Source organism: Bubalus kerabau, chromosome 15 (genome assembly GCF_029407905.1).
Source record: "Bubalus kerabau isolate K-KA32 ecotype Philippines breed swamp buffalo chromosome 15, PCC_UOA_SB_1v2, whole genome shotgun sequence".
Classification (NCBI taxonomy): Eukaryota; Metazoa; Chordata; class Mammalia; order Artiodactyla; family Bovidae; genus Bubalus; species Bubalus kerabau.
Genome location: NC_073638.1, coordinates 7,435,500 through 7,450,543, shown reverse-complemented (window position 1 = coordinate 7,450,543; position 15,044 = coordinate 7,435,500). Strand labels below are relative to the sequence as shown.

The window sequence follows — 15,044 nt, the reverse complement described above, 5'->3', positions numbered from 1 at the left end:
TATCAAAGGTTTACCTTAGTGATGCAATTCACTTGTTAAGACACTATATTTCTCCTTGGAACATAATGAGGAAATGAAGTGATTCAGAAGTTTTGAATAACTCTCAATGCTGTTGAATTACCTCATATGCATTTAAAATGCTCATAAGGTAATTTGTATAGTGCTTTATAACATTTCAATTGATTATCCTATCAGCCCCAGAATGAGGAAGCCAAGAAGATATCCCTTGCCACAGAAGTAACATAAAACCGACTACAGATGCTTCTCCAGATCACCAGGGGAGAACCAAGCTTACGGACTGCCAACGGTTTTGGAATAAGATTCCTTGAGCTCTCTTCTCACATCCTTCTCCACATATCTACCTGCAGGACTTCCTGCATAGTCAAGACCTTATGGAGACAGCTGAAATTTTGTCCACAGCCTGGCTTCTCTCTGGGGTTGCATTTCCTATTACTTAGTAGACATCTTCACCTGGAAATCCCATGGGCACTTCAAAGTCAATCTCAAGCAAACTTCCTTACCAGCTTTTCATTCTCCTGGTCTCAATCCTTATCTTCCCTCTGTATTCTTCCTCTTAGAGACTTGCAGTCAGCACCTTAACCCAAGGCAGAATCCACAGCTCTCCCTGTCCACGTGCAATACATTACCAGGTTTTTTGAAGAATATCTTTTACAAAGCTCTCAAGTCCTTTCCTCACTCCCTGACTTCTGGCCCCACATTCCATACACGGATCACTTCGGTTGACTCTCAGCCTCCCGAACCCCCTCCTCAAAGCCACCCTCTACCTCACAGCCAGCTGCATTTTATAAAAGGTGAGGAATCACAGCACCAATAGCTGAAAATCATCCTCTGACCGTGTCTCCTCCCCTCTCTCCCATCAATCACATCCATAAATGAGCCTGCGTTATAGCTGAGCCTAACACATGACTTGGCAAATGAGGAGCCAAGTGTGGACCTACTTCCACATCTTTGCCTTCAGCTTTTTGATCCATGCCTCGTAGTGTCCTTCAGTTCAGTTCAGTCACTCAGTCGTGTCTGACTCTTTGCGACCCCATGAACCGCAGGATGCCAGGCCTCCCTGTCCATCACCAACTCCCGGAGTCCACCCAAACCCATGTCCATTGTGTCGGTGATGCCATCCAACCATCTCATCCTATGTTGTCCCCTTCTCCTCCTGCCCTCAATCTTTCCCAGCATCAGGGTCTTTTCAAATGAGTCAGCTCTCCCGACCAGGTGGCCAAAATACTGGAGTTTCAGCCTCAACATCAGTCCTTCCTTACCCCACCATAAACAGTCAGTAGGATTAACATGCCCTTATCTTCAAAATCTCAGGTTGAATGTACTGTCTAGGGAGACCTTCTCTGCCCCTTCCACATCCCACCCACTCAGATTTAGGTGCCCAATCTGTATATGTTCATAACCCTCTAATAGCTCCTCAGTAATATTATTTGTTACATAGTTTTCTTTGTTGATTTACTTGTTGACCTGCCTGCCTCCCTCCAGCAGACTTAACTTCCTTGACTATAAGGACTACATTTTATTCACATTATTATCCTCAATAGGTAATAGCTACTGAGTCTATTCATTTATAAATATCCAATTGAAATATCTTTTATTTGCATTATATTTAATGTCAAGCAATATGGATGACTGATTCTAAAGACAGCCTAGTAATTGAGACTGCATTCTCTCTGTTTCACTTTCCATCTGGGAGACCTAAAGCCATAGTGTAGACGTTATTATTATACGATAGAGTAGACCACTAAGGCACAAAGACAGTGTGTAATGTGATGGATGTAAAATGATCTGAATGGTTCTTAGTACATAACAAATGTTCAATAGATGTGAGTGGCTAGGACCTTCTGTTCCTATTAAATTGCAACATAAAATCATATGGTTATTTTTAAGCTTGAAGTCACAGCTGTCCCAAAATATGAATGGCAGTTTTTCATCACTGGAAAGGTTTGATTCATACTATCCTGTTCATTTTCTTCCTGGGTTTTTCTTGGAAATCTAAAAAGCATGTGGCATGTGAAGAGAACTGTGGTACTGAAAATGAACCCTAGATAACTTCACTTTAAAAACACAAAATCATGTTGTGCAGAGCATTGTATTATGCTGCATACATTTATATAACTGACGTGTGAGAGAACAGGTGTCATTCAGTCCTATTGCTATGGCTGCAAAAATAAATGATGAGAGAAAGTCAGTCTTTACCTATTACCCAGGAAATAATGAGCATCTCCATCCATGAGAAGCAGGATGTTTTCATCCTGAACAGCTGTTTTGCATGATCTGTGCTGGTTTCATTAGGAAGGATTTTGGTGCCTTCGAATCTGTCAGCTGCATTCATGACTAGCAGTCCCAGAAAAATGGTGAAGGAGGCAGCGTGTGCCACAAACTTCATGAATGGTCCACGCATTATCTTCCCCATCTGCCACAAAACACACCAAAAGAAAGTCTTAGCTTTGTTGTGTGCATTTTGCAAAACACACATGTCTATACACAAGAACAAACATCTGTGCAGTCCAATGTTCTTCTAAGATAATTATGTACATTTATAACTGATATTAGAAAAATAATCCTTTATGCTAATATAAAATTTTGTCTCATTGCTCATCTATATATGCTGATATTTGGGATTGATAGTTAAATAAATTCACTTCTAGAAAATAATATTTAAGTTCTTAAAATATATGTGATACTGACAAAATATTTTATTAGTATAATAACAAAAGGCAGAGCAGAGTATCACAATTATTCATGAAAAACAAACTAATTTAGTGGGCATGAAGTTTTGAGGAAGCAGCAGTGAAAATATTAAACTGAATCTACTTTGCCATGTATACACCCTTCGTTGATATTTGCCTTCTGGGCTTCCCAGGTGGCATTAGTAGTAAAGAACCTGCCTGCCAATGCAGGAGACACAGGAGACGTGGGTTCAACCTCTGGGTCAGGAAGATCCCCTGGAGAAAGAAATGGCAACCCACTCCAGTATTCTTGCCTGGAGAATCCCATGGACAGAGGGACAGAGGAGCCTGGCAGGCTACGGCCAATAGGATCACAAAGAGTCAGACACAACTGAAGTGACTTAGCACTAGCACTGTCCACATATGTATTTCACTGACGTGGGTGCAAAGAACTGACTCATTAGAACAGACCCTGATGCTGGAAAAGATTGAAGGCGGGAGGAGAAGGGGACAACAGAGGATGAGATGGTTGGATGGCATCACTGACTCATGGACAGGAGTTTGAGTAAACGCCAGGAGTTGGTGATGGACATGGAGGCCTGGTGTGCTGCAGTCCTTGGGGTCGCAAAGAACTGGACATGACTGAGTGACTGAACTGAACTGCTGTGGGTGCAGGTCAGGCTTCAGGTGATATTGTATGTTGGAGATGCTGTGTGGAGCAAAAGTCAGGTGTACTGAGAAGAAGACACCCAGCCAAGGGCAGGACAGCAGGGCAGGTCCCGTCATGCACTGGACCAAAGTCCTGGAATGACACTGCATTGAAAGTCCAACATTTTAGGTTCAGGTTCCAGTTTCATTCCCTCATTAGCAATGAGTGAACTTCCTAAATTATGTGAAAATCAGAGTCTTCATATAAAATATGGAGACCATAAAGCTCCCGCACGTCAATAGTGCAGGAATCATTCCCATCTGAGATGCGCGCATCCTAGTCAGAGCAGAGGTGTGGTGTGTGCCCAAGATGTGTCTCAGGGGCTCTGTGCACCCCTGGAATGGTAAACAAAACTCAGCACACGCATGTAAGGATATTTTTTTGTAGGAGAGGGCTCATAGCTTTCAACAGCTTTTTAAATTAACTGATTATTACAGAAAAATATAGAAATAAAATACAGAAAATAATAATAACACCACCACTTATCCAGTACTTTTATGTGCTAAGTACTGTTTTAAGTGCTTTACTCTATTAATTACATGTAACTGTTACAACAATACAAAGGGGTATATGCTGCTGAAATGCCCATTTTACAGATGAAGAAAAAGAGGAAGCAAGGTCCAGAAACGAGCTCCTTAAGTGGTAGAGCTGGAATTTGAACTCAGGTATACTTGGGGCTTCTCGAGTTGCTCAGCTGGTAAAGAATCTGCCTTCACTGCAGGAGACCCCAGTTCAATTCCTGGGTTAGAAAGTTCCCCTGGAGAAGGGATAGGCTACCCACTCCAGTATTGCTGCCTGGAGAATCCCCAGGGACAGAGGATCCTGTTGGGCTACAGTCCATGGGGTTGCAAAGAGTCAGATACTACTAAGCAACTAAGCACAGCATATTTGTTTTAAGAGTTAATGTTTCTATTTGGTTTACAAAACAATTTCTTATTTTCTCATGGAAGTACATATACATGTAAATTCTTAAGGGGAAAAAAAAAGGTTCTAAGGTTTTTAACAAAGAAATGCTATAATGGAAGAAATCCAATCAATATTCTCTGCTCCTACAAACTATCGGTCTATATGGTTTTCAAAATCATAAAAGTTAGAGCTAGAATGATGAGTCACATAGCTTAGTCCCTTCTCTCTTAATTAGAATCATTAAAAAAAATTTATTGGAGTATAATTGCTTTACAATGTTGTGTTAGTTTCTGCTATACAACAAAGTGAATCTTGAGCCTCCCTCTCGCACCATCTCACCCCTGTGAATCATCACAGAGCACCGAGCTGAGCTCCTTGTGCCATCAGAAGCTTCCTACTGGCTATCTTTCATCCATGGGAGTGCACACATGTCAGTGCTGCTCTCCAGTCTGTGCCGCCCTCCCCTTCCTCTTCCGGGTCCACATGTCCACTCTCTACGTCTGCGTCTCTGTTCCTGCCCTGTAAATAGGCTCATCAGTACCGTTTTTTCCAGATTCCATTTTTATGGGTTAATGTACGATATTTGTTTTCTCTCTCTAACTTAGGCCAGGCAGAATGTCATGTTCTGCATGTGTGTGTGCATGTGTGTGTGTGTGTGTGTGTATGTGTATGTTTATCTAGATTAATAGATCAATCTAGTTTTAAGTCAATGGATCCATATAGTTAGATATATTGCAGAGCCAATACAAAATTAATTTGTAAAAAGTTGCTGTAAAAATCATGTCTGAAAAGCATACTTCCCTAAGTAAATATTCCTTAGCTTGAATCAGAGTATTTTTTGTGTGTTTCTTTTTAAGATCCTGTTTAAATAGAACTCTCATATAAAGTTAAAACAAATGGGAGAGAAAATAGGACTGATTTCCTTTTGCCTATTGTCCTTATCCATGTTTTTCTTTAAATATGGACTGTTAAAAACTGAACATTAATGCAACTTTAATTTCTTTTCCATAGTGTACCACATATACAATTTAAATTTGACATTGTTATATATACAATTTATTGTGACTTGGCTATTTAATCATGTATTATATAAAGTTTTTGCATGATCCAGCGGATGTTGGCAATTTGATCTCTGGTTCCTCTTCCTTTTCTAAAACCAGCTTGAACATCAGGAAGTTCACGGTTCGCATATTGCTGAAGCCTGGCTTGGAGAATTTTGAACATTACTTTACTAGCGTGTGATATGAGTGCAATTGTGCAGTAGTTTGAGCATTCTTTGGCATTGCCTTTCCTTGGGATTGAAATGAAAACTGACCTTTTCCAGTCCTGTGGCCACTGCTGAGTTTTCCAAATTTGCTGGCATATTGAGTGTAGCACTTTCACAGCATCATCTTTCAGGATTTGGCATAGCTCAACTGGAATTCTATCACCTGGAAGAACATCTATTTCTGCTTTACTGACTATGACAAAGCCTTTGACTGTGTGGATCACAATAAACTGTGGAAAATTCTGAAAGAGATGGGAATACCAGACCACCTGATCTGCTTCTTGAGAAATTTGTATGCAAGTCAGGAAGCAACAGTTAGAACTGGACATGGAACATCAGACTGGTTCCAAATAGGAAAAGGAGTATGTCAAGGCTGTACACTGTCACCCTGCTTATTTAACTTCTATGCAGAGTACATCATGAGAAGCACTGGACTGGAAGAAACACAAGCTGGAATCAAGATTGCCGGGAGAAATATCAATAACCTCAGATATGCAGATGACACCACCTTTATGGCAGAAAGTGAAGAGGAACTCAAAAGCCTCTTGATGAAAGTGCAAGTGGAGAGTGAAAAAGTTGACTTAAAGTTCAACATTCAGAAAACGAAGATCATGGCATCCGGTCCCATCACTTCATGGGATATAGATGGGGAAACAGTGGAAACAGTGTCAGACTTTATTTTTCTGGGCTCCAAAATCACTGCAGATGGTGATTACAGCCATGAAATTAACAGATGCTTACTCCTTAGAAGGAAAGTTATGACCAACCTAGATAGCATATTCAAAAGCAGAGACATTACTTTGCCAACAAAGGTTCGTCTAGTCAAGGCTATGGTTTTTCCTGTGTCATGTATGGATGTGAGAGTTGGACTGTGAAGAAGGCTGAGCACTGAAGAATTGATGCTTTTGAACTGTGGTGTTGGAGAAGACTCTTGAGAGTCCTTTGGACTGCAAGGAGATCCAACCAGTCCATTCTGAAGGAGATCAGCCCTGGGATTTCTTTGAAAGGAATGATGCTAAAGCTTAAACTCCAGTGCTTTGGCCACCTCATGCGAAGAGTTGACTCATTGGAAAAGACTCTGATGCTGGGAGGGATTGGGGGCAAGAGAAGAAGGGGACGACAGAGGATGAGATGGCTGGATGGCATCACTGACTTGATGGACGTGAATCTGAGTGAATTCTGGGAGTTGGTGATGGACAGGGAGGCCTGGTGTGCTGCGATTCATGGGGTCTCAAAGAGTCAGACACGACTGAGCAACTGATCTGATCTGATCTGACCTATATAAAGTTTAATCAAATAAAGCTCATACACATGATTAAACTTTATATAATACATGATTAAATAGCCAAGTCACAATAAATTATATATATAACAATGTAATTTAAATTGTATATATGGTACACTATGGAAAAGAAATTAAGATGCATTAATGTTCAGTTTTTAACAGTCAATATTTAAAGAAAAACATGGCTAAGGACAATAGGAAAAAGAAAATCAGTCCTATTTTCTCTACCATTTGTTTTAACTTTATATGAGAGTTCTATGGATCTTGTGTATGAGCTTTATTTTGGAGCAGGAAATGGCAACCCACTCCAGTGTTCTTCCCTGGAGAATCCCAGGGACAGGGGAGTCTGGTGGACTGCCTTCTATGGGGTCGCACAGAGTCGAACACAACTGAAGCGACTTAGCAGCAGCAGCAGCATGAGCTTTATTTAATCATGTACTTCAAGGTTCAATATCTTTCTGGTGAAAAAAAATCTATTGTTATAAATATTAAATGAACATTTTTAAAGTTCTCAATTTATTTGACTGTTGTGGAAAACTTGGAATGGGGCATTGACTATTAGTAGTGAAATCTATGAAAAACTTATTTATTCCCTGCCTTCTTCAGGGGAGAATCAGAGGCAGCCTTCAAAACACAAAATAACAAAAACTCAAGAAAGCACAAACTAAAACAGGGGGAGAAGAGAAAAGGCTAGGGACGTAAAATAGAGTGAGAAGAGCGCCACCCACGTTAGAGTGGACCTCAAGTCTGAGAGGCCTAGAGCTTGCATTCAGCTGTCTGAACACATCTCAAGCCAGTATTCAGCCATCCAGGGCGATGAGTTGCACCTCCCTCCTGAGCAGGCTCACTCTCGCTCTTCACGGGGTTCCTGGCCCTCTGCAATTGACCCCTTCATTCTATCCAGAGGGCAAACAGGAGAATCAAACCAAGCACTTTTGTTGCTTATTAAAGGTGGTGGTTTAAAGAAAAAATAAAACAAGAAAACACATAAAAAGTTGGCTTATAGGAAACTAAAGTGATGTGTGTGGATATTCATATTTTCCATTTATTATCACAAATCATTGAGAGTTGAGTTTCCCTATAGAGATGCTGGGAGATTTGGTGGACTTTAGGAGCCGGAGTTACTCCTTTGAGTTTACTATGAGTTACTCATAGTAAAATTTGTCATGTATATATTCTGTGATGTAAACAAATTTCTAAAAAAAATAAGTGTAAAGAATAATTGACCAAAGTGAAAAACTGATGGGAGTTTCAAAAGGGAGGGGATATTTGTATACCTATGGCTGATTCATGTTGAGGTTTGACAGAAAACAGAAAAATTCTGTAAAGCAATTATCCTTCAATAAAAAATAAATTAATTAAATTAATAAAAAACCACACTGGCGGGGGGCGGGGTGGGGGCGGGGGGGAACTTGTTGGGCAAAGTCTGTGTTTCACTGGTATGATTATCTGGCTACAATATTCATTCCCTTTTTGGGAACTACAGATCAGATGTTATGCTACAAGTTGATGCTCTAACTTTCAGTCCTTAAAGCTGAACAAATACAAATTAGAAAGATGGTTTTACAAAACAGATTGGCCTTAGATATTCTAACAGCCACACATTGGATATTATTAATATCCAATGTTGTACATACATACCAGATATGAGTACTAATGTTACTCACTTTACTAAACATGTGAACAAAATGAATCAGGCTAGGATACTCCTAAAGCCACAGTCACCTCACTTTGGGAAACGTTAACTAGCTCCCCATGGTGGAAAACTATCTTAATCGTAACAATTCTAATTGTTCTGTTTTTGCTGTTTGCTTTACATCTGTAACTGTGTAACTGGATTTGTTTCTCGCCGTCTGAAAGCTTTTAGGTTACAAAAGGTTGTTCAAGCTCCTACGAGTGCCACGGCCTCCTCCAACTATTACTTGGGGCCCCTGGATCAGAGACCCTCCACATGAGGGTTAGGAGAATATGTTGCCTCAATGATTTAGGGACCATGCCCCTCAACAGCAGGAAGTAGTTATGTAAAGAAAATGATGCCCCTTTCCCTTGGCAATATAATTCTCCTAAAAGAAAAGGGGGCGATGAGAGAGTGAAATCCTAGGCAGGTTAATAAGAAGTTCAGTGTCTCCAAGGAGAGAGGGGTCTGGGATTTTTGAGGAAGAGACAGGAGTCTGGAATTCTCAAGGAGGAGCAAAGGACAAACTTTTTTTTTTTTTCTCTCTCTACATTCCTTAGTCTTAGTCACATAAAACTTTTTTTTTTTTTTTTAAGCCCAGAACTGATGATTACACACAAAAAAATTCAGTTTAAACTCTGTACTAGGGATCATATAACAACAATGTAGCCTGCTTGAGGACAGTTTTTGCTTCCTGAAAACCTTCTGACTAATCCTGATATCTTAGAATGTATATTATGGTAGTGGGTCTGGTAGGGTCTTTCTACTGTTAAGTTCTAATCCTGTCATCCTAAAATGTAAATTGTGGGAGTAGGTCTAGTAAGATTTTTACAACCTTGAGACATTCTTTTGATTTATTGTAATAACTAATTTAAAAAGTATATAACCCCCTTGCTAACACTAGCGAGGGGGGCATTCTCCATCCCCCTTCTGATGTCTGTGTCAGTAGCTTTCGCTGTCCCTTTGCACTTTAATAAAACTCTGCTACACAAAAGAAAAAAAAAAAACAAAAAACAAAACTGATGTACCTGAAAAATGACTGAAAGGAAGAACTTTAAATGTTACATCATATTCTTTTTAAGTATGTATTTATGATCAAATAGCTATTAAATACCAATAGTAAATAGAAAAGGTTGCAGCTAGTACTAGCTGAAGCCAAAATGATTTGAAATCACAGCATGGCCTATTTTTACTATAATGAGCATAAAACATATTTGGATTATGGTAGAAAAAAGAGAACAAGTAAGGACAAAAAAGAATTTCTTAAAGAGCAGACTTGAGGAATGAAAACCAAGCTCTAAACAGAAACAGGGACTCTGTCAAGGTGCATAGGCCTGAAATTTGGTCTGGTATAATTTTCATGGGTGTTTTTGAATTTTTAAGTATTTAAAACAGTATTTTAAATAAAACTATTAATATAGCCCGAGTAATTTTCCCTTATTACAAAAAAAAAATTCTCTAAGTTGTAATATTTATATCTCTGTCACTAAAGGGAAAATATAAAATATATTTTATAATCTTGCTTCAAACTCTAAATGAGAGTCAGTAAAATAGATTTTAGATATGAGAAAAAAATACATTGACAGTGCCCTTTTAATTTGATTATTTGCCTTGATGATCTAAATGAGGATGAAAAACAGATGGCAGAAAGAAACACAGTTATGGAAGAAGAAATAGTAAAGGAAATCAGGTTGATTAGGATTTAATCAAAAATTAAGAAATGTGAAACTCTAAGGACTGCCAAAAATAGTCTGTCAAAGACCAAACCCTCTGAAAGGCATTATGTTTTTGAGCTCATTATGGAGAGGGGCAATTATTCACTTTAGAAAATATATTACAGTTTAACTGATCACAGAGTAATAACAAGCATAATTCAGTTTAAATCTCTGAAGAACCCGAAAATGTATGTCGAAGCAGAATAGAGACCACATACATAGATGTGGCCTATGTTCTAGTAAGGAGGATTAATTAGTTTTTTCAAAATGAAATCTGTCATTCCAATGAAAAAAGGAAAAAAAAAGAAAAGCTTAACTTTCTAGAAAAAAATCCATGCTATAAATTCTAATTCTAGTAAATATCACTATTTTCATTTACTTTTCCTCCTTTATATTTTATTTATGAATCAATTTTTGGCCTTTATGAGGAAAACATTTATGATGATAGATTTTACCCTCAGGAGAAAATGCTCAGTTTCTAGCAGTTCCTATCTTTATCACTGGAAGTAATGATGAAGCTCCCACTATGTGAAAAAGGCTTTGCATCGGCTTCTTACTATAAGCCACTTAGAAACATTCCTATAAGGTTAAAGCACCAAATATGTGACTAAATAATAATTTTAAAAAATGTTGGCAATAAATAAAATAAAAAAACAATGGCAAGATGTTTGGACCCATGTGAAAATAAGCCATATCCAGGTTTAAGAACAGCAAGTGATTCAACTGGCATATCTACATAGCACTTAAATAGATGGTCCAATAGACATTTTAGCTACATAGCTTTAGAATTATTTAAATTTGGCTCTCAGAGTTGAAACTTAAAAGATTCCAGAAATGTGGCTTCCGAAATATGAAGAATAAGATTGTTGGCAATGCACGGCAAATTTCTATGCCTGTTAAAGCATGACAGGTCAACATTTTCCAAACTTGTTCTGAAAGGCTAGGTTCATTTGAACAAACCAATTTCATCAAAGTCTGGGCAGAGGGAGTCTGCTAAAAATAAAACCAAACAAACAATAAAAGCTATTTTTGCTGTCAGGTTACAATGTATAGTGTCCCAAAATAAATCCTCTTCATTGAAACAAGCCTTATAGGAGTATTTACACAATTGTCCTTTATTTATATTAAGATTTATTAGTTAAAATAAATGATAAACAGAAACTTTCATCTCAGATTTTGCCAGCGGGGGGAAAAACAAAAGGAAGCGTTTTTAGGATGTTATTTGAAATTCTGCTCAATGCATGCTTCATTAAAAATGTAGAAATATATGCACAGGCATGACTAGAGAGAAGACAAATAGGAATAATCTAACTGATGTTTTCTTTCACATATTACTAACAGTGATATTACAGGTGAACTTTTTCTTTCCATTGCTTTTTTAAAATTTCTTATAGCAAATATGTTATTTTTATAATGTGAACCCAACTCTGACTTCCTGACATTTTTGTTTGAGAAATAGAATTTTCCCTGCTTAACTGGCTCTAATAAATAAAACAGACAGACTTTGAGGGGCTGACAGAGGTCCAGGCTTCACAGACGTACCTTGCTGCACGGAGCGAACCAGTAAACGAGAGCCAGGAAGGGCAGTCCCATGGCAACGGCGAGGACCACGAGGAACTTGACCGCCATGGTCTGCTGCCGCAGCCCGGAAAGGTTCTCATACCATATGGACAGGAGCTGCTGTTGGCAGTTTGGATGGGCTACAAACTAGCAGGGGGTAACAAAACATTTAACAGCTTGATTAAAGAAGGATTCAGCATAAGCTTTTTGCTTGTGTTCTAATATTAAGTTCTATCCTTTCTCATAAAAAATATTGTTAGAATTAAAGAACAAATGTAAAATATGTAGGGGACAGGTATCAAGCAATGTGGCAGGAGGTTGTAATACAGTTTATGTAAATTCAAGGATTCAAATTTACCAAACTTTTCCTTTAGGACTAAAGGACTTTCAAAGCATAGACAAATTTTGAAAATTTAGTGTTATAAAAAGCTTCATCAATATTTTATAAAAGGACTTTTATGATTATGCACTTTTTCCATCTAGAAGGAATGATATAAAGATCCTGCTAATTTGGATGTCTAAATAATTTTTTTTTAAAAAAGTATACCACCTTTTCTGCCCTGACCTAAAGTGCTAAATGTATTTTATACTAGATTCCCATTTGCATATGATCTTTTTATGGACTGCCTATTCTATTCCATTGATATATTCCTGTGCCATAAACTCTTTCAAATAAGAAAATTGTATAACTAAATTTCATAATTTTTAATTTTCAGAATATTTTTGTTCTCATATATTTAATTTTTACAGATGAATGCTACATATGACAGAGAGCATCACTTAATATACAAAAAGCAACAATCCAAAATAACAATTGCTGAAGAATATTAAAAGGTTAGACAAAGGACAGATTATATAAAGGAACTAAAAATGTTACCTAAGGATGGTTAACAGTCAAAGACAATTAAATCAAGCTACAGTGTTTGTCTTTGTAAAATGGTAAGGTTTAATGATACATGAGTGGAAGAAATAAGCCCATCTGTACACTGTTGACGTGTACCTTTTTTGAGGGAAATTTATCAAATGTTTTGAAATAACAGAAACTTAAGAAAATAATAGACACCCTTAAACAGTAAATGGATAAATGAACATAATTATATAAATCAGCATAATGATATGTAGGCTTTGAAAAGGTTGAGTGGATGTTTACATGCTAATATATGAAGATGTCCAAGATAAATTTATGGAGAAAAATAGAATACTGACTATTCTGCATTAAGAAATAGGAAGACAGAAAGGGGTTATGTCTATACTGTTTGAAAGCCAATCATAAGTCTGTATTACTTTTATTATAAAATCCACCTTTAAAAACTGGTTTTTTAAATACAAAGGGAGAAAAATCAAATCAACAAAAATAGAATGAAAATGGAGAGATCACAACAGACAACACAGAAATACAAAGGATCATAAGGGACAACTATCAGCAACTATATGCCAATAAAAGGGACAACTTGGAGGAAATGGACAAATTCTCAGAAAAGTACAACTTTCCAAAACTGAACCAGGAAGAAACAGAAAATCTTAACAGACCCATCACAAGCATGGAAATTGAAGCTGTAATCAGAAATCTTCCAGCAAACAAAAGCCCAGGACCAGACGGCTTCACAGCTGAATTATATCAAAAATTTAGAGAAGAGGTAACACCTATCCTACTCAAACTCTTCCAGAAAATTGCAGAGGAAGGTAAACTTCTAAACTCATTCTGTGAGGCCACCATCACCCTAATACCAAAACCTGAAAAAGATGCCACAAAAAAAGAAAACTACAGGCCATTATCACTGATGAACATAGATGAAAAAATCCTTAACAAAATTCTAGCAATCAGAATCCAACAACATATTAAAAAGATCAAACATCATGACCAAGTGGGCTTTATCCCAGGGATGCAAGGATTCTTCAATATCCACAAATCAATCAATGTAATATACCACATTAACAAATTGAAAAATAAAAACCACATGATTATCTCAATAGATGCAGAGAAAGCCTTTGACAAAATTCAACATCCATTTATGATCAAAACCCTCCAGAAAGCAGGCATAGAAGGAACATACCTCAACATAATAAAAGCTATATATGACAAACCCACAGCAAACATTATCCTCAATGGTGAAAAATGGAAAGCATTTCCCCTAAAGTCAGGAACAAGACAAGGGTGCCCACTCTCACTACTACTATTCAACATAGTTTTGGAAGTTTTGGCCACAGCAATCAGAGCAGAAAAAGAAATAAAAGGAATCCAGACTGGAAAACAAGAAGTAAAACTCTCACTGTTTGTAGATGACATGATCCTCTACATAGAAAACCCTAACGACTCCACCAGAAAATTACTAGAGCTAATCAATGAATATAGTAAAGTTGTACGATATAAAATCAACACACAGAAATCCTTTACATTCCTATACACTAACAATGAGAAAACAGAAAGAGAAATTAAGGAAACAACTCCATTCACCATTGCAACAAAAAGAATAAAATACTTAGGAATATATCTACCTAAAGAAACAAAATACCTATATATATAGAAAACTATAAAATACTGGTGAAAGAAATCAAAGAGGACACAAATAGATAGAGAAATATACCATGTTCATGGATCGGAAGAATCAATATAGTGAAAATGAGTATACTATCCAAAGCAATCTATAGATTTAATGCAATCCCTATCAAGCTATCAATGGTATTTTTCAGAGAACTAGAACAAATAATTTCACAATTTGTATGGAAATACAAAAAAAACTCAAATAGCCAAAGCAATCTTGAGAAAGAAGAATGGAACTGGAAGAATCAACCTCCCTGACTTCAGTCTCTACTACAAAGCCACTGTCATCAAGACAGTATGGTACTGGCACAAAGACAGAAATATAGATCAATGGAACAAAATAGAAAGCCCAGAGATAAATCCACACACATATGGACACCTTATCTTTGACAAAGGAGGCAAGAATATACAATGAATTAAAGACAATCTCTTTAACAAGTGGTGCTGGGAAAACTGGTCAACCACTTGTAAAAGAATGAAACTAGAACACTTTCTAACACCATACACAAAAATAAACTCAAAATGGATTAAAGATCTCAATGTAGGACCAGAAACTATAAAACTCCTAGAGGAGAACATAGGCAAAACACTCTCTGACATACATCACAGCAGGATCCTCTATGACCCACCTCCCAGAATATTGGAAATAAAAGCAAAAATAAACAAATGGGACCTAATTAAACTTAAAAGCTTCT

The 15,044-nt window shown here is 37.4% G+C and overlaps 1 protein-coding gene across 1 annotated transcript in view; it reads right to left on the bottom strand.

Moving 5' to 3' along the window:
• TRPC6 (transient receptor potential cation channel subfamily C member 6) overlaps positions 1-15,044 on the bottom strand; it is a 166,280-nt gene that overhangs the window by 26,074 nt on the left and 125,162 nt on the right. Inside the window, exons 4-5 of the mRNA XM_055547555.1 lie at positions 11,790-11,954; positions 2,218-2,434 (exon numbers count right to left, since the gene is read on the bottom strand). Coding sequence (XP_055403530.1) covers positions 2,218-2,434; positions 11,790-11,954 — 382 coding nt within the window. The remainder of the gene's footprint in view (positions 1-2,217; positions 2,435-11,789; positions 11,955-15,044) is intronic.